Source organism: Mustela nivalis (assembly GCF_964662115.1).
Source record: "Mustela nivalis genome assembly, chromosome: 14".
NCBI lineage: Eukaryota > Metazoa > Chordata > Mammalia > Carnivora > Mustelidae > Mustela > Mustela nivalis.
This window is the reverse complement of record NC_139033.1, coordinates 71172509-71195116: the sequence shown is the minus strand read 5'-3', so window position 1 is coordinate 71195116 and position 22608 is coordinate 71172509. Positions and strand designations below refer to the sequence as shown.

General features: G+C 40.9%; 1 protein-coding gene across 1 annotated transcript; it reads right to left on the bottom strand.

Moving 5' to 3' along the window:
* Window positions 1–1860: 1860 nt before the first annotated feature.
* On the bottom strand, window positions 1861–20718 carry LOC309848003 (myosin regulatory light chain 12B). Its single transcript, XM_082698971.1, has 4 exons — window positions 20205–20718; window positions 6571–6769; window positions 3619–3780; window positions 1861–2357 (listed from the first exon to the last, which is right to left on the bottom strand). Exons 2-4 carry the CDS (start codon window positions 6752–6754, stop codon window positions 2185–2187), a joined length of 519 nt encoding a protein of 172 aa, XP_082555097.1. The 5' UTR covers window positions 6755–6769; window positions 20205–20718; the 3' UTR covers window positions 1861–2184.
* Between the last annotated feature and the right edge of the window lie 1890 nt (window positions 20719–22608).

The following is a 22608-nucleotide window of genomic DNA, read 5'->3' as shown; positions in this document are numbered from 1 at the left end:
GACAGCAGTCAGGCAGGGTTGGGGCAGAGGAAAGAGATAGGGAGAGGCTTTTTCTAGCCACCTCCTCTACTATTTCTAGAGTCCGAGCCGCCCTTGCCTCTAACCTGGACGACAGTGATATTCTCCTAACTGGAAGCCTTCTTGCTTCTCATCTTGCCCCTCCTTTTTATACACAATGGCAAGGTTAAGTTTCCAAAACCCAAACTCATCCTTCTTCCCTCCCAAAACCCTAGGATCCCACACTTAAACTAAGCAGTAAATACCATCCTATGTCTTTGTCCAATGCTCTCCCCATGCTCCTGCCTCATGGAAGGAAAAGTGACCTCTTCTTGTTATGCAGTTCTCTGCTTAATGTCACATCTCAGAGGCCCTCTGCCACTCTTGCTCTATTCTTTGTCCTACAGTACTTGTGTCATATTTATGGCTCCCTGACCTGCCTCTCATCAGAGAATGTGAACTCCAGGAGGGCAGGCAGCATGTCTGTCCTGCCTCCCGGTTATCCCCAACGCTTACAACAGTGCCTAGCATAGATCAAGTGGCTGATCAGTCTTGGTTTAATGACGGTCAAGACTGTCACGGTAGATTTTTCCCCTTTCCTTAATGACATTCAGCGATCCTCCACCTGGTGTGACGCTGCGTGGTGACTTGAAGCTTGGACAGTTGCTTTAGATCTCACTAAAAAAGCAGGAATAACACTTGCCCTACCTACCTTGTGTGCTGTGAGGATTTGATAATAAAGGTGAAAGATCTCCTGAAGTGAGAGCACTCTACTAGACCGTGACAATGAAACTGCTCTCTCATTTTAAAGATGATGAAAAGGAACCCCTCAAATATTAAGTGGCAATATGTGGCCAGGATTTGCCTACCATACCAAGCTCTAAGGTACAGATATTAAATGATATAAAAATGCATTCATTTGCAGCAGATAAAATACCAATACAACACTTTTAAGAGAGGGAATAGATAGTTGAACAAGACTGGGAAAATTTTTATTTTTTTCCTTTTCTAGGTTTTCCTCTCTAACTTTGCACATGTCATGGCCTTGAGGATTTTCAATGAGCTCTGAAACAGCCACGTCTGTTTTCTAGTCCTTGCTATAGCCTATAGTCTATACACCACACGAACACCCTTCACACATAATCTTGCTTAAAATCGTTTGTCTTCTATTTTTTAACGTGATACTTCTCTGAAATTCTGTTCAAATAACCAATTTCCACAAATTAATTCAAATTTCAATGACTGCAAAATCATGTTAGAGTGTAAAGGAAATGTCTTGACCTTTTAGGCGTTTGGGGCTTTTCACAGAGAGCAGAGGGTTCCAGGACTATAAGCTCTCGAGTCAGGCCCCCAGGTTGTAATCCTCTTACTTACTCTAGTGACTCAATCACTCAATTCTGCAGAGCTCAGTACCCCCACCTGAAACACAGAGCTAACAAAAATCTGTCTCACAAGGTCACTGGGAAGATTCAGTGAAAAAAATCACCCACATGTGGTGCTTTATATACAGTAAATGTTAGTAATAACTATTCTTTTCTTCAGAATTTTGCCTCACCTTCTTAGGCTCTAAAATCCATAAAACGTTAAATGTTTTCTCAGATATATCCTATATATATCATCCAATAGTTTAAACATCTGACTTACTATAAGTATGAAAAAAAGAAAGGCATTAAGTAGTTTTTACTGCATAATGTTAATTTGTACTTAGAAGTTCTGAAGAACACTGTCTCACATTAAGTGAAAAATCAGCTTTACCATGAAATTTGAATGTGAAGTTGAAAATCTGAAGAAAGAAAAAAAAAGACTACCCCCAATTACCACTTGTTTAACTTTCTATTATATTTCATTTGAGTCAGCATAATCTTTATTTCAAAATAATGTTTTTATTATATAAAAATGTAAAAATCCAGCAAAACCAGAAATACCGGATATATTTTCCTGGGCTTTCACATTTGTTGATTTTTATTCGCAATCTCTTTTTCAGCACAATTTACAACCTCAACCCCATTTGCAGTTTGATTATACAAGTGCTAAGTGGCAGAAAGGTCTAGAATAAATACATCAAAAAAAGAGGCCAAGCCGTGAAACTAAGTTGCATGCAACAGGTCTCTATGAGGGTGGGGGAAAGTGTCTAGGAAATAAAATGGAGTAAGACAAAGCAATTGGAAGGTTTTAGCTAAAGTTCTTTCAATCATCTTTGTCTTTTGCTCCATGTTTAAGGATGCGCGTGAATTCGATATAATTGAAATTTCCCTTTTTGTCGATAGGTGCTTCTCTGTACAGCTCATCCACCTCCTCGTCTGTAAACCGATCTCCCATGGTTGTCAGCAGCTCTCTCAGGTAATCTTCCTGGATGGTGCCTGGCAGGCAGGAGACAGAAGGAGTCACGAATACTTCCTGGCACTTTAATGGTTCATTTCTAAACTAGGTCAGTGTTGCAAAATACTTCAGAATATCCACATTTACATGAACAAAGTAAATTAGTACGCTAAGGCAGTATGTAACTATATCATTATGTTTGCCTATTAATTTTGAGTTCTTTCATTTCAGAATTTTAAAAAAAAATTATTTATTTGAGAGAGAGTATGAGCAGGGGACGGGCAGAGGAAGAGGGAGCAAATCTCAAGCAGACTCTGCATCAAGCACAGAACCCAACATGGGGCTGAATCTCGGGACCCTGAGATCATGACCTGAGCTGAAACCAAGAGTCGGAAGTTTAACCAAGCTTAACCCAGGCGCCCCTAGAGTTCTTTCATTGTAAAAGCACAGTTAATACCTTATAATGCTTATAAAATTAATTTGAAGCAAGTGTTTTCTAGAGGAGGAAAAAGAAAACCCTCTGTATTTCAGAGATGTAGACAGCTGCCCAGAAAAAAGACCAAAAGTGCATGGACAGTGCAGTTGTGACAGGTAGAGACAGGAAGTAGGAAGGAGGGTGCCAGGTGTATCTGAGGAAGTGTGCAGGTGGCTGAGGAGAGGGTTAAGAGAGAAGAAAAGGGGAAATGAGAAGAGTAAGAAATGTGAATAGCAAGGCTTTATACTCTTTAAAATGAGAAAAAAAAAAAGATTTTAACTGTTTAAGTAACTTAATTATACTTTTTAGTGAGATTTACAGTCACTTAAAGAAGTTGTTTTCATTGTCTAAAAAAAATACTATTTAACAGACAATTCCCCATGTGGCTTTCAGGCAGCTCCGAACCAAATTCAAAGATTAATATCATAAACTGGGCAGCTTTATGACCTATATGCCCGTGACCTCCCATTCGTGGTCATATTGTACTATTATAAATGGTAGTTTATTCATTTTTTTTAAAGTTTTATTTTTCAAAAATGAATAAACTATGCCTGGGTGGCTCAGTTGGTTGAGCGACTGCCTTCGGCTCAGGTCATGATCCAGGACTTCCGGGATCGAGTCCTGCATTAGGCTCCCAGCTCCTTGGGAAGTCTACTTTTCCCTCTGACCTTCTCTTCTCTCATACTCTCTCTCACTCATTCTCTCTCAAAATAAATAAATAAAATCTTAAAAAAAAAAGTTATATTTTACTCATTTTTTTCATTTCCTAAAAAGTGTTTCATATAGTTTGGAATGAGGGTGGGCATGAACAAATAAAGAGCACTCACCAGTTGCTTCTTCATCAAAGCATGCAAAAGCGTTTCTGATGACATCTTCTGGATCTGTGCCATTTAACTTCTCACCAAACATCGTGAGGAACATGGTAAAATTTATGGGCCCTGGAGCCTCATTCATCATGGCCTCAAGGTATGCATCGGTTGGATTCTTCCCTAGAAGATTTCACATTTTAATGTTTAAGGACAAAGAACTAATTTCAATACATAATTATTTTGCTACTGCCTTGCTCCCCAGTATATTTTTAAATTACATCATCATCACATGGAACTATTTTTTCAATTAACTTGCATTAAGAACGTTTTAAAAAGACAGTTTATAACAATGTAAAAAATCTTTGCTATATCATTATAAAAATGTATTGTGGGCACAGGTTGAATGTTTTTCATTCACGATACTTTCGGCAAGCTTTCTTTCACTATTTTCATCAAAAACAGGTACCTGAGGGACACCTGGAGTGGCTCGGTCAGTTAAGCGTCTGCCTCTGGCTCAGGTCATAATCTTGGGGTCCGGGATCAAGCCCCACATTAGGACCCTGCTCAGTGGAGAACCTGCTTCTCCCTCCCCTTCTGCCTCTCCCCCGAGCTCATGCTCTCTCTCACAAATAAACAAACAAACAAAAATAGCCCCCCAAATACAGGCACCTGAAATGACACAGGTAATGACACATTTCTGCATCTTGAATGTCAATAATGTTAAAAGCCCATCATGGCACTTCGAAGCCCGTTGCTTAAAAAATTGAAATATTTGTATTTCCAATTGTGGCACAGTTGCCCATAACTGGTATGCGTCAAAAATTTTATTTAGTAAGCTGGTCATTTAAGCCAAAACTATTAGGTTGGTTTAGAACCGAGAGCTCACTTTGAACAATGTTATCTATTAGTCAGTTGCCAGACATGATTTACTCATATGGTGAAACTAGTTTAGTATTGCTCATAATGGGAAATCTTCACCTCAGTTTCAACGGAGACCACTTCTCCCTATGGAGGAAGAGTCCTCTGACCCTCTCTGTGAGGTCAGGAGAAAGTCCCCTGGACTGGCCAGTCTTGGCGGGAACAACAAAGCACTTCTCTTGGTCCAGGCATTTTTGAGGCTCCCAAGGTGTAGGAAAAGCAGCTCTGAATAGAAGGTCTTGAATAGTGAGTTTGAATCCCAGTTCTGCCACTGACTGTGTGACCTGAGGAAAGGTGGCAGCTGTCTAGGATTTACTTTTTTTTTTTTTTAATTTGTAAAATGGACTGGTTATACTTGGTATCTGAAAAGCCCCTTCCAACATTAAGTTTGTAATGATTCTCCAGGAAAAGTACATCTTAAGTTAGATACTCATATCTGAGGAAGCATCTGAATGTTACATCTAGCTAAGTGCTAATGACAGTCAAATCAAGAATTATGCTTTATATGTAGTTTTCCTCCTGGGAATTTGAGTGAAATTTAAATGCCAAGTGGGCACCTGTCTTACTGTATATTACCTGTCTCACTCATTATACCTGTTCAACATAAAAATACAAAAATTAGGCTAAAATTAGTTTCAAGATTCAGTGAATAAGTGAAAGGAACTAAAAAAGATCCACTTTTCTACCTTCATATTTAATCCAACTCTATAGCCATAGTTTTGGGGGGGAAAATGTCTAAACTAAAGGTGTCAAGAAAATCTGGGTACCGAAAAGATGCAGGGACTTAAAATGAATTGGTTTAGGTTAAGCACCTATGGGCCCAATTCAGGGCATCCGATATAATTTGTTGATTTGAAAGGTAAATGAATACATATCTTTAAAAAGCATGGGTTCCCCAAAATGGAAGACCCCAAAGTCAGTCTCTTCCTCTACTATCCCTCATTCACCCAACAAAAATAGAGCATCTACTATGAGCAGGGTACAGGCTTGAGTGTTCACTTTTTTTTTTTTGAAGATTTTATTTATCTGAGAAAGAGAGAGAATGAGTAGGGATGGGGAAGATGGGGAAGAGGGAGAAGCAGGCTCTCCGCTGACCAAGGAGCCTAATATGAGGGTCAATCCCCAGACCCTGAGATCAAGACCTGGGCATATACTTAACCAACTGACCCACCCAGGTGCCCTGAGTGTTCAGTATTTGTAATACAACTAAGTCCTTCAGTTTTACTCCACCACCTTTTTCATTAGTGACCTGCCCCAAAAGAGGACACTTAAGTTAAAACACTAGGGTCCAACCCACCTCCAAGTCAATAACTTAGTTCAATATCCTGATTTTACTCTCACTCTGAATTAAAAAAATGTAAAATGTTAAAAATTGGTGCATCTAGGTAAAAATGTATGCATGTCTATCACACTGTTCTTTCAACTTTTTGCAGGCTTAAAAGTTTTCAAAATAATATGTTAGAAAAAAGAAATAAAATAGAGGAACAAAACTGTGTTCTGGTTACTAAGCAGAAAAGAATAACAACCTCTCTCTTTGCCCTCTCGCCTCTGAACTGTCCTTTTTGGCTAATAGTCAAGAACAAGCAGAGAGCAGAGCCTAACTATAGGCTATCCCTGACCTGCACCCCTTCTTTCCCAGCAAGTCTACAGAGAACTAGGAGGCTCACCATTTCCAGCTGTAAAATCGCTGCTGACTTGGGGCAGAACGTGGAAGACCCTTCCTTCTCATCCTTCTTTTTAAGATTATACCAAACAAGAACAAAATCATATAAGGAATAATAAATTAACACCCATATAACCAGAATAACAAAGGGGCAGTTTGTTTGCTTTAAATCTTGTATCTTTATATTTTCTTTACCTTAATTGTAAGAAAATTATAAATAAAATCCTCTTGTGACTGGTCAGCCCCAACTTGGCACTTCCTACCTAGACATCTCTCACTAGGCCTTTGAGATAAGGAGAGAAAACTTACACATCACACAAAAAAATAATTCAAAAAACACTGAAATATTATTTTTGGGAGGTGGGCATATTAAGAATATAAAAGCCTACCTAGAGAAGCAAGCATATCATGCAAATCCTCCTTGTCAATGAAACCATCTCTGTTCTGATCAATCATGTTGAAGGCCTCTTTGAACTCCTGAATCTGTGACTGGTCAAACATGGCGAATACGTTGGATGTTGCGCGCTGGGGGCGCTTCTTGGTGGTCTTAGTCTTTGCCTTTTTGCTCGACATGGTGGCTGTTTAATTCTAGAGTTAAAAAGAAAAAACATGAAGCAAAAAAGAATGCATTACACATAAAACAAAACAAAAAAAGAACCTGTAACACCTCAAGTTAGTGAGTAAAAATTTCTTAATGTAGAATTATTACTTCAATTGTGTAGGAATACATTTCATTTTTATTTCCAATATCACAATTAAATGATTAGGAAAAAGCAGTTTTGAAAAATTTAAGAAGCAGAATAGAAATCATTTAATAGCTTGCCTCCAAATTTCATGAGACTCATTTTTTTAAAGTGGAAATTAATTAAAAAATACACAGCAATAGCTAGCATTTATTGAGTAGCTTACTATGTGCCAAGTAGTGTTACGAGGATTTGGGGCTCCCCTAAAGAGAAAGACTCCAAAGCTGATATTTCCTTTAACTTTTTATAAGGATCATCCTATTGGATCCTCCTAATAATCCACTGCAATATGTACTCTTTTTACTCCATTTTTTACCAGTATTGCATAACCTTTCTAAGCCTTGGTTTTTCAAAACACAGTAGGAAAACCAGGGAACCTCACACAACCCTCAGTTTTACAGCAAAACAGCCTCTATTTCAATGCCAGTGAGACTTAAATGAGAAAACATTCACAAAGGAACTAGTATAGTCACTGTATGGTACATGTTCAAAAGGCTCTCATCTTAAAAAAATGATTAAAGCCTACTTTTTTTTTTTTTTTTTTTTTAAGTGATCTCTATACCTGACATGGGGCTTGAACTCACATGGTGCTTGAACTCAGGACCCCAAGATCAAGTCACATGCTCTATCAACCGAAGTCAGCCATGCACCCCAAACCTACTCTTTAATCATGCATCCCTTCTAGCTTCATCCTCATTTCCCCTTTCCTTTGACAAAATGTTTAGAATAGCAGTCTGATACTCTCAACTGTCTCCATTTTCTCATCTTTCCAGTCACTCCTCAATTCTCTATAATATGGTGCCAATGGTAGCTTCCAATACTCTGATGAAAGCCACCAATAATTTAGATGTCAAATAGGAGGTGCCTGGGTGGCTCAGCCAGTTACAAGTCCTACTCTTGATCTCAGCTCAGATCTTTGATCTCAGGGTTGTGAGTTCAAGCCCCATGTTGGGCTCCACACTGGGCATGGAGCCTACTTTAAAAAAAAAAAAAAAAGTAAATGTCAAATAGCATGAACACATTTCATTCCATTTTTTATTTGCAGTTTTAAATAAACACAATGCAAAAATACTGTCAACTTTGGAATTAGAAAGTCCTAAATTCAAATCTCAGCTCCACCATTACTAGCTACTAGCTTGGAAAACCCAGAAAGACCAGATCAATTTTTCCATCCAATGTCTTCATAACTGCCCTATGAGATAGGTATTATCTAGGTTAAAATATAAAACCAATGGCCCTATGTAGTAAACAATTTTGCCCAAAGAGAGTCTTGGCCTTTGTCCTCTCTGCTTCTGGGAGGTAATCTCTAAGCCTGTGGAGTGTCCTGCCTATATCTGGGGTCTTGGGTCACATCAGACAATCTAACAATGTAATTTATTATGGGGGTTATGGGTCATGTTACCAATTTGACCTCCCAAGGGGCTAGAGACTAAGGTCAGCCACAGAGTAGCTAACAGTATCTATGTGGTGGAGCCCCAGTAAAAACTATGGCTATCAAGGATCAAGTGAGCTTTCCTAGTTAACAATACTCCATGTATACTGTCACATCTTGTTGCCAGGAGGAGTAACACTGTCCCTGGAAGAGGACAACTGGAGCTCTGCATTTGGAACACTCCTGGACTCTGCACCACACATCTCTTTCCTTGGCTGATTTTAATCTGAATCCTTTTACTGCAATAAACCATAACCAAGGATATAACAGCTTTCAATGAATTCTGTGAATTCTAGCAAAATTATCAAACCTGAGGGTTGTCTTTGGGGGCCCAAACTTGCGATTGGCATCAGAAACGAGGGTGGAAGGGGCGCCTGGGTGGCTCAGTGGGTTAAGCCTCTGCCTTCGGCTCAGGTCATGATCCCAGGGTCCTGGGATCGAGTCCCGCATCCCGCTCTCTGCTCAGCGGGGAGCCTGCTTCCTCCTCTCTCTCTGCCTGCCTCTCTGCCTACTTGTGATCTCTGTCTGTCAAATAAATAAATAAATAAAATCTTTAAAAAGAAAGAAAGAAAGAAAGAAATGAGGGTGGTCTTGGGGATCTGTTGTTTCACTCTACAGCCCCATAGTATGAAAGTAAATGAATGGCTGGGCAGTGGCTGACCAAGGCAATTTTGGACTTTGGTCTCTAGGACTTTTAGTCATGAATTTTCTTATTTTCTTTTCTTTTCTTTCTTTCTTTTTCTTTCTCTCTTGTTTTTTTTTTTTAAGTAAACTCTATACCCTACATGGGGCTGGAACTCACAACCCCGAGATCAAGAGCTGCATGCTCTACCAACTGGGCCAACCAGGCACCCTAGTCTTGGGCTTTTAATCTACACTGTTTACTTCTCTTTCTTCAATTAAAAAAAAAAACCCAAAACAAACAAACAAACAAACAAACAAAAAAAAACCACCCTCCACCCCAACCCCAACCCTAGGTATTCTGAAGCTTGGCTTAGTGGTGCAAGTTTGAAGTACACCAGCCTTAGAATTCTTATTCTAAACAAAAAGTTCATATTCCAACACCTTCTCTACCCCATGTAAGTGTTAGTTTTCTCCTCTGTCCTGTAACAGTTTATTTGAGTTTAGTTATATTGAAGGTTAAATCAGAGACAGAATGTGGTCCACCAGCAAGGCACTTGTCTATGCTTTAATTCTTCTTCCTATTCCAAAACTAGTGATTATAACTTTTTTGTGCTAAAAATTCTGATTCTATTTAAGATATAATATGTACAAAAGACAGTAAATCTGAAGGCAAGTACTAGTTCTCTCAATATCTACAAATTATATTTGTAATAGACTCATTTAGAAAAACATCCCAGAGTAAATTTTTATTTTTATTAAAAATAGCCAATTGTGTCATGCTAACCCTACAGCTACCCCAAAAGTCTATAGTATTGAAACATTTCTGATGCTTGGTTGGGGTTCTCCAAGAAGCTAATGCCAAGAAGGGATTAAACATGCAAAGGTTTTTATTAGGAGCAATTCCTGTGAAAGAACGGGAGGAAACCAGTAAGGCCAGAAATGTCACTAGATGGTAAGGCAAGTCTGACCCCAAAAGTGAAGGCAACAGGGAAGGAAGGTGAAAAACAATCAAGGGCAATTCATCAACGGCCCTAATCAAAACAGATTACAGAACAGGTCATAAGCTCAATGTAGTAACACCATAATTTCTTCTAAAAAAGTTTTTCTCCCTGTACTTCACTTTAAGACAATACACACACACACACACACACACACACACACACACACACACACACACACACACACATATATATGTATATATATATATGATACCTATATGCTACACACATACACACGTATCAGCTGAAAAGTGAGGTAAAGTTGTAGCAAAACAATCAATCTGAAAGGAACTATCCCCTCAAAAGAAACTACCATCCTCTTTCCCCTTTCCATCTGAGATAAGGATCTTGGCTTTCTCTACTTTCTTGCTTCCCACTCACTTTCAACCCATCACAACCTGGCTTTTTTTCCCCCTCTACTGCAACTGCTTTCAAACTGCCAAATCCAGTCTAACTCCTTGGATCACTCTGCTGTGTTTGACATCATTTTATGCCTCTTTTCTTTTTCTTTTTTTTTTTTTTTAAAGATTTTATTTATTTATTTGACAGAGATCACAAGTAGGCAGAGAGGCAGGCAGAGAGAGAGAGAGAGAGAGAGAGAGGAGGAAGCAGGCTCCCTGTAGAGCAGAGAGCCCGATGTGGGGCTCGATCCCAGGACCCTGGGATCATGACCTGAGCTGAAGGCAGAGGCTTTAACCCACTGAGCCACCCAGGTGCCCCTATGCCTCTTTTCTTCAGAGCCTTAACAACTCTTGGCCTTGGTGACCTGTCCAAGACAAACCATAAGAGACTCTTAATATCACAAAACAAACTGGGGGGTGCTGGAGGGGAGGGGGCTGGGAAGGATGGGGTGGCTGGGTTATGGACATTGGGGAGGGTATATACTATGGTGAGTGTGTAAAGTGTGAAGTGTGTAAGCCTGACGATTACAGACTTGTACCCCTGGGGCTAATAATACATTATCTGTTAATAAAAAATTTAAAAAATTCTAAAAAAAAAAAAAATTAAAGAAATGAACTGTCCAAAATGGAAAAGGGCAAGTTTCCCAACCTTGAAGACATTCCGTTATAACAAGGGAGACTTTAAAAAAAAAAGAAAAGAAAAAAAAATTATTTCGAGAGAGAGAGAGCACAAGCAGGGGCAAGAAGCAGAGGGACAGGGAGAAGCAGCAGGAAGCCGGACATGGGGCTTGATCCCAGGACTCCAGAATCATGATCTGAGCTGAAGGTAGACGCTTAAATGACTAAGCCATCCAGATGTCCCACAAGGGAGACTCCTAGTGATATTGGAAAGGTTGGCTTATGTACAATGCTACATTTGACTTGATGATACCAATTTACTCTTCTCTGTTCTACTTCTATGACTGGTCCTCCTCCATTTCTTGTTAGGCTTTTATCTTCACTCACCTACATATTCATGTTTCCCAATATTCTAGCAGTCCATGGCTTATTAAAATTCTTTCCATCCTGCTTTCCTTGAATGATCTCATCAACTCTCACTGGTCTGACAACAATGATGACTACCAAGTCTGTATGTTCAGGCCTGACCTTTCCCTTGGGCTACAGACTCTTTTTTTTTTAAAAAAAGATTTTATTTATTTATCTAACAGATAGAGATTACAAGTAGGAAAGAGAGCCAGGCAGGGAGAGAGAGGAGGAAGCAGGCTCCCCGCTGAGCAGAGAGCCTGATGTGGGGCTCGATCCCAGGACCCTGGGATCATGACCTGAGCAGAGGGCAGAGGCTTTAAACCACTGAGCCACCCAGGCGCCCCTGGCTGCAGACTCTTAATACCCAATTGCTTGTGAAAGGCACCCATCTGGACACCCTACAGACACTCACAATCAATGTGTTGAACACCGAATTCATTATCTTCCTGTTTCTAAATTTTCTTAGCTTTCTGTCTTCTCTCAGTTAATGACACCATCATTTACCAATTCTCCAAGCCATAAACCTAGAGTCATTCCCAACTCCTCCCTCTCCCTGGTGAATCAACCCTTGCTTCTTGAATATTTCTCAGGCTTGCTCATCTTCCTCATTCCTCTCCCACCACCCTAAACTGGGTCTTCATTATTTCTGTGTAGAATATTTCTATAGCCAAATAACATATCTTTTTGCTTTTTCATCCCTCTAAACTGCCTTTTACATTCCAGCCAGTGGTGTCGAACATATGAATATGACATTACCTTTCTCTTAAAAATCTTCTTTGGCTCCCCACTGCATATAGTGGAAAGTTTAAGTTCTTAAGCATGGTCTTCCAGGTCCTCCTTTCCATACACTAGAATGACTTCTTGTCACTGCTTGTATGGAACCATGCAGCTTCTTACTTTGTGTACTTCTGTCCTTGCTATTTTTCCAGCCCCCAAATGCTTTAAGACCAGCGAGAAAATTAAAGGTTTACTTAACTTAGGGCTCCAATACCATTTACTGAGTGACTCATGTGCTAGGCACATTATGTGCGTTAAACTTAACATACCTGCTTTACAAATATGAAGAAACTGAAGATCGAAGCTATTAAAAAACTTTCCCAAGGTCACCTAGTGGCAGAGCTGGGATCCAAACCCCATTTATTAAAGGTTATTTTTACCTTTATATTACTCACTTTGTACTATATGTTCTAATCATTTTACCACAATTTTTTTTTTTTGGACAGAGATCCCAAGTAGGCAGAGAGGCAGGTAGAGAGAGAGGGAGGGGGAAGCAGGCTCCTTGCTGAGCAGAAAGCCTGATGTGGGGCTCCATCCCAGGACCCTGGGGTCATGACCTGAGCTGAAGGCAGAGGCTTTAACCCACTCCAGCCACCCAGGCGCCCCTTACCACAAAATTTTTAAAAAACTTTCAATACTGACCCTTTTAAAAAAAGATTTTATTTATTTATTTGAGAGAGAGAGAGAGTGTGTGCAAGAGGGTAGGGGGAGAAGGAGGGAGAACTTCAAGCATATTCCTCCCTGAGCAGGGAGCCCCGTGTGGGGCTCAATCTCACAACTCTGAAATCATGACATGAGCCAAAATCAAGATGAAAACACTTAACTGGGGGCGCCTGGGTGGCTCAGTGGGTTAAAGCCTCTGCCTTCGGCTCAGGTCATGATCCCAGGATCCTGGGATCGAGTCCCTTATCAGGCTCTCTGCTCAGCAGGGAGCCTGCTTCCTCCTCTCTCTCTGCCTGCCTCTCTGTCTACTTGTGATCTCTGTCAAATAAATAAATAAAAATCTTAAAAAAAAAAAAAAAAAGAAAACACTTAACTGAGTCACCAGGCATCCCTCCCCTCCTCTCTCCCAATGATTTCTGAGCAGTGATTTTCCTTTGAATTCAATTCCTCGAGTTTTCAAATAAATTCAGACAATAACTGGGGAAACCAACGTACAGAATAGAACTGTACAGTGGAATGGACTGTGTAATCTAGATTAATTTAAAGTGACAGTATTTCCTACCAGTCATGGCCCTGATTTGACATCATAAAGGCTTGAAACTTTTACCTTGGACTGTCAAATTAATGTTTAACCTATACATGTTAAAGAGAAAACAATAATCCAACCCTATCCATAAAACTATAATTACAGAAAAAAATGCATACAGACCAGCATATAATGTAATCAAGAGCTCTCAACAGCAGTAAAAATTTCTCATTTCCTCCTCAAAATTTTTATTTCATTATTTTGGTAAATTTCTCATATAGTGTGAACTAAAGGTTATATGTCCTGGTCACAGAGTTTACAAGAAGGGCGGGGATATAGGAATACTGGTATATGTGGCTGTGGTGTCAATGTATTTACATAATAATCTACGTCTGCAAAACACTTGCAATACTGATGTATAAATCAAACCATGGGCACGATAATCACTAATAACAGAAACTGCTTATGAACTTCATCAGCCTATATGACTTTATTGGCTTTATGGGGCATATTTCTGGCAGCTACCTAGGACATTCCTTTGAGGCTTCTTCCTTTAAGTGTTTTAAGTCAGTTGGTTGCTGTCGCCATATGGCAAGTAAAAATTCTCTCACGGCAGTTCACCTTCTGGTCTCAATCTTGGCTGCACATTAGAATCATCTTGGAAGTTTAAAAAAATTGATGCCTAGGTCCTAGTCTGCTCTAACCCAAACTGAGTGATGATGGGTGGGGCCCAGTGACTGCTATTTTAAAAAGTGCATTGGGCGATTCCATGCAGGAGGGTTGAGAATGAAAATTAACCATTTAGAAGGCGCTATTTATGTACTGAGTCCCTTCAGTTTTAAAAATTTGGTCATTATGTTTTAATGGAGATGTTAGAGACCTGGATACTAATGCCAGTTCTGTCATTCACAAGTTACATGACCTTGGGTCATTTTGGCTTTCCTAAGCCTCATTGTCCTCATCTATAAAATAAAAGAAGCAGATCAGAAGTCACAAACTGCAGCTACCAACTATATGCAATTTTCAGGGAGGTTCATTTAATTTTCCCAGGGGTGATTTTTTAAAATGCCTTTTTATTTTATTTTTTTAAAGATTTTATTTATTTATTTGACAGACATAGATCACAAGGAGGCAGAGAGTCAGGCACAGTGAGAGGAGGAAGCAGGCTCCCTGCTGAGCAGAGCCCAAAGCGGAACTCGATTCCAGGACCCTGGGATCATGACCTGAGCTACAGGCAGAGGCTTTAAGCCAATGAGCCACCCAGGCGCCCCTAAAATGCCTTTTTAAGTAACTGAATTAGTTTGCCAACATTTTAAAAAGCTGAATAGTTACTTTAATAAAAACAAATTTCAGACATCTTGAAAAACTGTATAAGGGGTCACTTGACCAGCATTCCCATGTTCCTGTAATAAATGAGTATTCAGTAAGCAATTCCCACTACTCCCTACAGCTTCCTGTCACAGCTGGAATTTGTTTATGACTGAGAGCCTCTGAGAACTTGTTCCTTGGCCTCCAAGAGCATCTGAACTTGTTCCTTGGCTCCAATGGTATCAAACTCCAAGATGGCCCTGTTGCCCTTGTGTAATCCCATCCAACAGTGAAAAGGGCTGACCTGTGTAGGGAGGTAAAATAATTTTCCTTCTACCCTTCTGACTTCTTGGCTGACACTTCTGTAATTATAGAGTCACAAGAGACAAACAGAAATTTACTAACATGTATATATATATGGGAGATACCCAGGCAAAAGCCTATTCTGAAATGTAACTTAGAAGTCAGCTTAGACATCATCTCCAGCTAAAGACAAAGGGGGAAGTATGTGTGAGGGGAAGAGGCTAGTTGCAGAAGTTGCACCGTAAACAGGGTAAGGCTTGCCATGTAGACTAAAGTCAGGGTTTTCTCCACTGATAAAAGTCTAAAGTTGTCTCCAGAGGGTAATCTCTGTTCTTGGAGGGGAGGAAAGACACCGTTGTACATTTATGTCCTGCTTTTAGGCAACTAGGACAGAGAGCTTTTCTTTTGTCGGTTTCTTCAACTGCCTTCAGCTCAAAACAATCTGTATGCCAAAGTAGCTTATTTTGGATGGCATATTCTGCTACTCTTCATAACCAATAGGATATTGCAAAAATAATGGTGTGTGATCTTGTAATATACCTTCTGCCTTGCTCTTCCTCAAACTACTCAATCTGGGGCAAGCCAGCACCAGGACACAAGGGCCCTACAGAGCCCTATGGAAAGGTCCATGTGCAGGGAAGTGAGGCCCTCCGCCAGGAGTCAACACCAACTTGCCAGCCATGTGTGTCAGCCATCTTGGATGCTGCTCTTCTTTCAAATGATTGCAAATCCAGGTGACACCCAGACTACAACCTCACGAGACTCAAAACCACTAGCTAAGCTGCCTTGGAATTCCAGACCCTTGGAAACTGTTTATTGCTTTTTGAAGGTACTGAATTTGGGGTAATTGGTTATATAGTACTAGAAAACAAGTAAAGCCACTGTGTTTCTTTGGCCTCTTTAATATTTAAATAGGACAATGATTTATTTCAGAATTATGGCCACAGTCAAGTTTGTATTAGATAGGGAATTTTGATTCCAGGTTAGAAAATTTTAATTCCTTCTATTCTCCAAGTCTGTGGGCTCTTCTTTTTTAAAAAAGATTTTATTAATTTTTAAAGTCATCTCTACACCCAATAGGGGGCACAAACCTACAATCCTGAGACCAAGATTTGCATGCTCTACCAACTGAGCCAACCAGGCACCCCTCATTTTTACCATTTTAAAAAGATTTTTCTAGTAATTTATAACCATTCCATATAGGTTTTTAAATGTTAGGCCAGGGTTACTCATACTATTTAATTACTTTTTTTAAAAGTTTATTTATTTTTAAGTAATCTCTTCCCCAACGTGGGGCTCAAACTCATGATCTCCTGAGATCAAGAGCCGCATGCTCTGACTGAGCCAGCCAGGTGCCCCTTAGGTGGGTGCCTCTTTGAACTGCAACAGAGTCACCACTTCCTCAACATTCCCATCAACACTATCCTATTCTTCTGATGCCTATGCTGATTTTGCTAGTTCTTCCTGCTTCCTAATTGGAGTTTTTTCCAAAGATCTACTTGAACTATAGTGCCTTTCTCAGGTGCTGGTTGAAAAATCAGGAGCATAAAGCTTCCTTTCAAAAATGAGATAACTGGAGAGGGAAGGGGAGCTGATTTTGTGAGCAAAGTCATGATGAAGAGTTCAAGTTCCAGCCAAGCTCCAGCAGAATGGTAGTGGAGGCCCAGGGCCAGGATGCTTAGGGGATCTCCTCTAGCAAGGCCAATTTCTAAATAGAGGCACAAGGTGAGGCCTAACAGTAAATGAATGCAAAAAAGCACAGAGCGGTTCTGCTAAAAGTTAAGGTCATTTCTGATTTAGTTCTCATGTTCAGCATGGTCTGTCAGAAACTTTATAAATTTCTCATGGATTCCCATGGTCATTATTGTAGTCAGGACTAATGTTAGTGCTAATTAGGAGGATCAAATGACTGGATACATGAGCAACAGTCTGAAAACAGCAATCATAAGGAGAATTTAGTATATAATCAAGCCAGAACAGTTCACAAAATTAACCTCATATACTTAATGACATATCACTGTTTTTATACTGCATATTTAGGCCAGTATGTAATCAGTTCAATAAATTATTATATCTATTATTTCTTTTACAGAGCCAAACACAATTTTTACAGCTTTCCTCTTGGTACCAGCTAAGCTTTCCTCATAGTATATGTATTTTAATATTTACCACATACATTATAATGCTGTCATTTTTAAATTACAGGTTTTATGATCATCCCAGCTGGCAATAAACTTTCCATCCCCTGAACTCCCATATATTATTTTGTTTTATTGCAGTGAAATTTATATATGGTAAAATGTAGAGATCTTAAAAATGAGTTTTTATAAATGTGAACCCCCATGTAACCACCATCCCAATGAAGTTATAAATGTTAACATCACTCCAGAAAGTTCTTTCCCAAGTCAATGACCCTCTCCCATAGGCAACCATTGCTCAGATTTCTATAAATCAGAAATTTATTTTTTAAAACATTTGAAAAGATTTTATTTATTTATTTGACAGACGGAGATCACAAGTAGGCAGAGAGGCAGGCAGAGAGAGAGGAGGAAGCAGGTTCCCCGCTGAGCAGAGAGCCTGATGTGGGGCTCGATCCCAGGACCCTGGGATCATGACCTGAGCCAAAGGCAGAGGCTTTAACCCACTTCAGCCACCCAGGCACCCCTATAAATCAGAAATTTATTAACTATAAATTAGTTTTGTCTGCCTTTGACATTTTTAAAAAAAAGATTTTATTTATCCATTTGACAGATAGAGATCACAACAAGTAGGCAGAGAGAGAGACAGGCAGAGAAAGAGGAGAAAGCAGGCCCCCCTCCGAGCAGAGAGCAGGATGCAGGGCTTGATCCCAGGACCCTGGGCAGAGGGGAGGGTCAAGGCAGAGGCTTTAACCCACTGAGCCACCCAGCGCCCCTGTCTTTGATATTCTTATAAATGGAATTATATTCTTTATTCCTGACTTCTTTCACTCAATATAATATTTCTGAGATTCATTTATCTTGTTGCTTTAATCAGTGGTTTATTCTTTTTTTTTACTGCCTAGTAATATTCTCTTGCCATGTCATTTGCTTACACATTTTTGTGACCTTTTTACCTTGGATTGTATGGTATAATAGTGCCTTATACTCAGTAGGTACTCCATAAATATAAGTAAAGCAAATACATACATATGCCTCCTTCCTATCACAAACTGAGATACATATACATATATAAGGTAGATCCTGGATCTGACTCCCAAAATAACCTTTTCTCTATGGTCTATCCATAGTTCAGCATTAACTCTACTGGAGTCTTCCCCAAGAGATCCTCAACAAAACTTACAAGCTAACCCCTATTCCATATCTGGAGGAAACAACGCAGATAACAGACAATAACTGAGTGCTAAATATGTGCTAGCTCTTGGTCTAAGCATTTCACATATATTAACATATTTAACCCTCTGAATTAATGATATAGGTGCTGTGATCTCCATTTCTCAAAATTAGGGCAAAGAGAATAAACAATTTGCCTACAGCCACACAGTTAGAAAATGGTAGAGTTTATATTTTGTATCTGTAATCAGGAAGTCAAGCTCCAGAGCTTGTACCACTGGCCCTTAATATCCTATATATATAGACAGCTCAAATTCTCTATCATGAAAACATGGATAGCTGGTTGGGGGTACCAAGCAATGTTACCACACAGCTAAAATGCAGAATAAGGAAAATACGAAAGGTGCTGGCAATGAAACTCATCCCCAGATACCTGATGTCTTTGAATCCTAGAAAGGAGGGACAACCAGCCCTATTTATAGGCTCTTTTAGTTCCTAATACAATGACCTTCACCTGGGGATCTATCCTTCAGAAGTTTCAGTTCATCCTGTCCAAATTCAGTCTCATGAAAGCATAAATGAATATCAAGCCAGCCATTATAAAAGTTGTTTCATTTCAACAGAGCTGAACAAACAAAAAGCTGTGCACTTAGTTACGAGGTCCAGCGGGGTCCACCTAATGCTTACAGAGAAAATGGACGGCACATGTGAATCCTTCAAGTGACCTTGGGCAAATTATCTCACTTCTCTGGGTTTCAGTTTCCTCAACTATAAAATTAAAGATAATCTATAAAACAGATAATCTATTTCACAAGATAATCTGTAAAGTTCTTTTGAATTCAAAAATGTTATGATTCTTCTCTTATCAAAAGACCATTCTAAATCCATCTTAAACAAAGGCTGCCAAACTAATCCTCTAAACACCCCCTTTCTTCATATTACTCCCTTTCTAAAGAATCCAAAATGACTGCCTAATGCCTCTTACATAATCTCTTATTTCTCCGTCAAGTTTTCAAGACATCTGTAAAAACGCCTCACTTATTTACCTACCTACCCTTATATCCAGCTATTATTCATTATATTTCTTGTTCCATTCAAGCTAGTCTCTCCCCCCGCGGCCTCTTTCTCACACAACACAATTCCCACTTTTTCAGCTTTTAGTCTTGTTACCTCCTACCACAGATCCTGCCAGAAATACTTGAGTTCTACCTCCTAGGGCTAAATCCAAGGTCTTCAATAAGGTCAAAATTCTTTCTCCAGGAAATCTTTCTTGACTTTTGTTATTCGTCCTTTTCTTCAATCAACACGAATGAACTAAATCTTTACAAGATGCAAGACACAGTGAGAGTTACAACTCCTGCGGAAATCCTTACATTTTAGCCTGTACCAACCATGCACCCCGACACAGGTGCTCTAATAGTTTCCTCCGACACTTCATCTAAGGCAAGAAGCAGGCACCAGTAGACTCCTACCCACCAAAGCACCTAGCACCATGTCGGGACACAGAGCAGGTGCTCAACACCTTCATCGGTCGACTGGGCCCGCGAGGGCAAGGCGCTGGCAGCGGAGCCTCCGGGAGGTCGGAGGCACCAGGTGGGTGAAGTCAGCCGGGTGACAGAAGGGCTGGTCTACCCTCTGCTGGGGACCCAGCCACCTCTTCCGACAGGGCGTCTCCCCAGCCAGGCCTCATCTGCCCGGCCGCTGCCCGGCTTCTCAACTTCCAGACGGAGGCCGGGCCGCTGCCAAGACCTTCTCGCCCACCCTTCTCGCCCAACCTGACAGGTCCCGCAGTCCCCGGCCCCCCGCGCCCCGGCCCCTTGGGGCGGGGTCCGGCGGCGGGCGCTAGACCGGAAGGGAGGAGGGACGGACGCGGCCCGAGGGGTGTCGTGCGCGGGGGCAAGTGCCACTCACCGCCGCCAGACACCAGAACCCGGGCTGCCCTGCGCGAGACGACGTGCGACGGCGACGATGGCTGGGCTGCGGCGCGACAGTGGCGGCGGCCGGCACTTCCTGCCTGGAGAGGTGGACCGGAAAGCGCACCGGAAGGCGCGGCTGGATCCAACTCGGGACGGGGGGGATGCGAGAGGTGTTCTCGCTCAAGACCGAGAGAAGCGCACTCTGTGGACCGCGGAGCTGGGCTAGGGCCGGCGAACACAGCCTGGCCTTTAGTTGTCTTCTGTGGCCTGTGGGATCTGCAGCTGCATCCCCCCTTTGCATGCTGCTGCAGGCCCGCGGCCCGCCCTCCTCCCCCGCCCGGCACGGCGAGTTCCCGAGGCCCTTCCGCATTCCCCGGCTGCGGGGCGCCGGTTCGGTCCAGGAATTTGACCTGGTGGGGCAGGGCGGGGCTCGCTGCGATCCCTCAGGATTTGGGGGGGTCCCCCGGCGCCAGAAGCCGCCCACCCTGGACTCTCAGAGTTAGCACGGGGAAGTAAAGCTCGCGTAGTTCCATTTGAACTTGAGGTAAAACAAGTGATTGTTTAGGGTGCGTCCCACGTAATACGGAAGGTAAGAGGGCGGCGGCCGGGCGGACCCTGCCTGCTGGAAAACCCTTTCTTTTTCAACGGGGCTCCGACCGGAGCTTTTCTACCGTCACATTTTAAGGTTTACCGCCTTACAGACCACGGCCAGCCTATGACCGTTTCACTCCCCTTCCAACCACAAGAAAGTCTTATTCAAAATACTTGTTTTCCGTTGGGTCGATAGATTACAAAATTGCACACACACATACTTACAAGCGCTCACACATTATAAAATGTTCTTCGTCAAAACAGGAAACCACGAAGCTACGTTATTCAAGGTTTGTTCTAAATAGTGTTTGTGCCCATAACCTTCAGTTCCCTCACTTGGAATAATAGAGATGAATAGCACTGTCTGGGTAATGGAGAGTAAGTCAACTCAATACCAAACCTTTATTGAGCCCATGTGACTGAAAGTGTGACAGATGTTGGGGGGAGAGGAATAAAAATGCCTTTTATATTCTAGAAGTCTTTGATGAAAAATTCCTTGATAGTAGGAGCGATGGATTCAGTATTCTATAGTAGTTCTTAAACAACAGCCCTGCAAGCAAAACCTGAAGGGCTTTGGAAGATTCTTGAGCCCCAACCCCAGATATTCAGATGTAGTAGGTCGAGGCTGGGGCCTTAATTTACATTTCTAATAAGCACCCTGTGGATGCTGATGCTGTGGTCCAGATCACTACAGACTGCATTTTTCTCATAATTCGAAAAGCAATTTATGAAGTCACACCTGGTTCTAAATATTTACTTTCCCTTGGCTTCAGTCTGCTCTTTGGTTTAATAGTGTCATTTTTAAATTCTACTCGGAATCAAAAGATTTTGGCTTCCTTTCCTTAGGTCTATGTTGTAGAGTTCAAGAGGTTTATTACCATCCTATAGCCCTCATTTTGGCCACCTTAATTAAGACCCTGACTGTACTTTGACTTTTTGATTTCCATATTTCTTTATAGAATTGTGCTTTTCAGTATAATGGTCATTACTACATGTGGCTATTTAAATTGAAATTAAAAACTCTATTCTTGGGGCACCTGGGTGGCTCAGGTGGGTTAAGCCGCTGCCTTTGGCTCGGGTCATGATCTCAGGGTCCTGGGATTGAGTCCTGCATCGGGCTCTCTGCTCAGCAGGGAGCCTGCTTCCCTTCCTCTCTCTCTGCCTGCCTCTCTGCCTACTTGTGATCTCTGTCAAATAAATAAATAAAATCTTAAAAAAACAAAACAAAACTCTATTCCTCAGTTTTATTAGATATATTTTATGTGCTCAATAGTCACATGTGGCTAGTGTCCTTATTGGAAAGTACAGAGGGGATTTCTATCATCACAAAGTTCTACCGGAGAGCCCTGTTCTAAACCATAATTCTAGGGTATACTGTTTTCTAGATTCAAAAGAAAAATGTAATATTTATTAATGAAAATCTGACTATCTTAATATCTAGCATTTAGGTAATGGCTAATTAAAGCATATCCTTGTCAAAGATAATTGTGGTCATTGAAAAGAATGGTTAAAAATAAAAATGGTGGCTTTACCAAAATATGAAAAGTAAGTTAAGGTGTATTAAACTAAAAAACAAACTGTATATTCATTACAATCATAAAATGTATGTGGATAAATAAGAGACGTTATGGCGTTATTTGAGTAGGCAGATAGAATCTAAGGTAAAAGGATACAGGGACTTGGACATTCAAGATCAAGTGGAAATGGGAGAAGTAGGATTGGGAAAACTGGGCATTTCTTCCATGTGATGAGTTCTGGCAATGCCTTCAAGGACAATAAAAAGCCATGTTTCAGGGAAATCAAGAAAT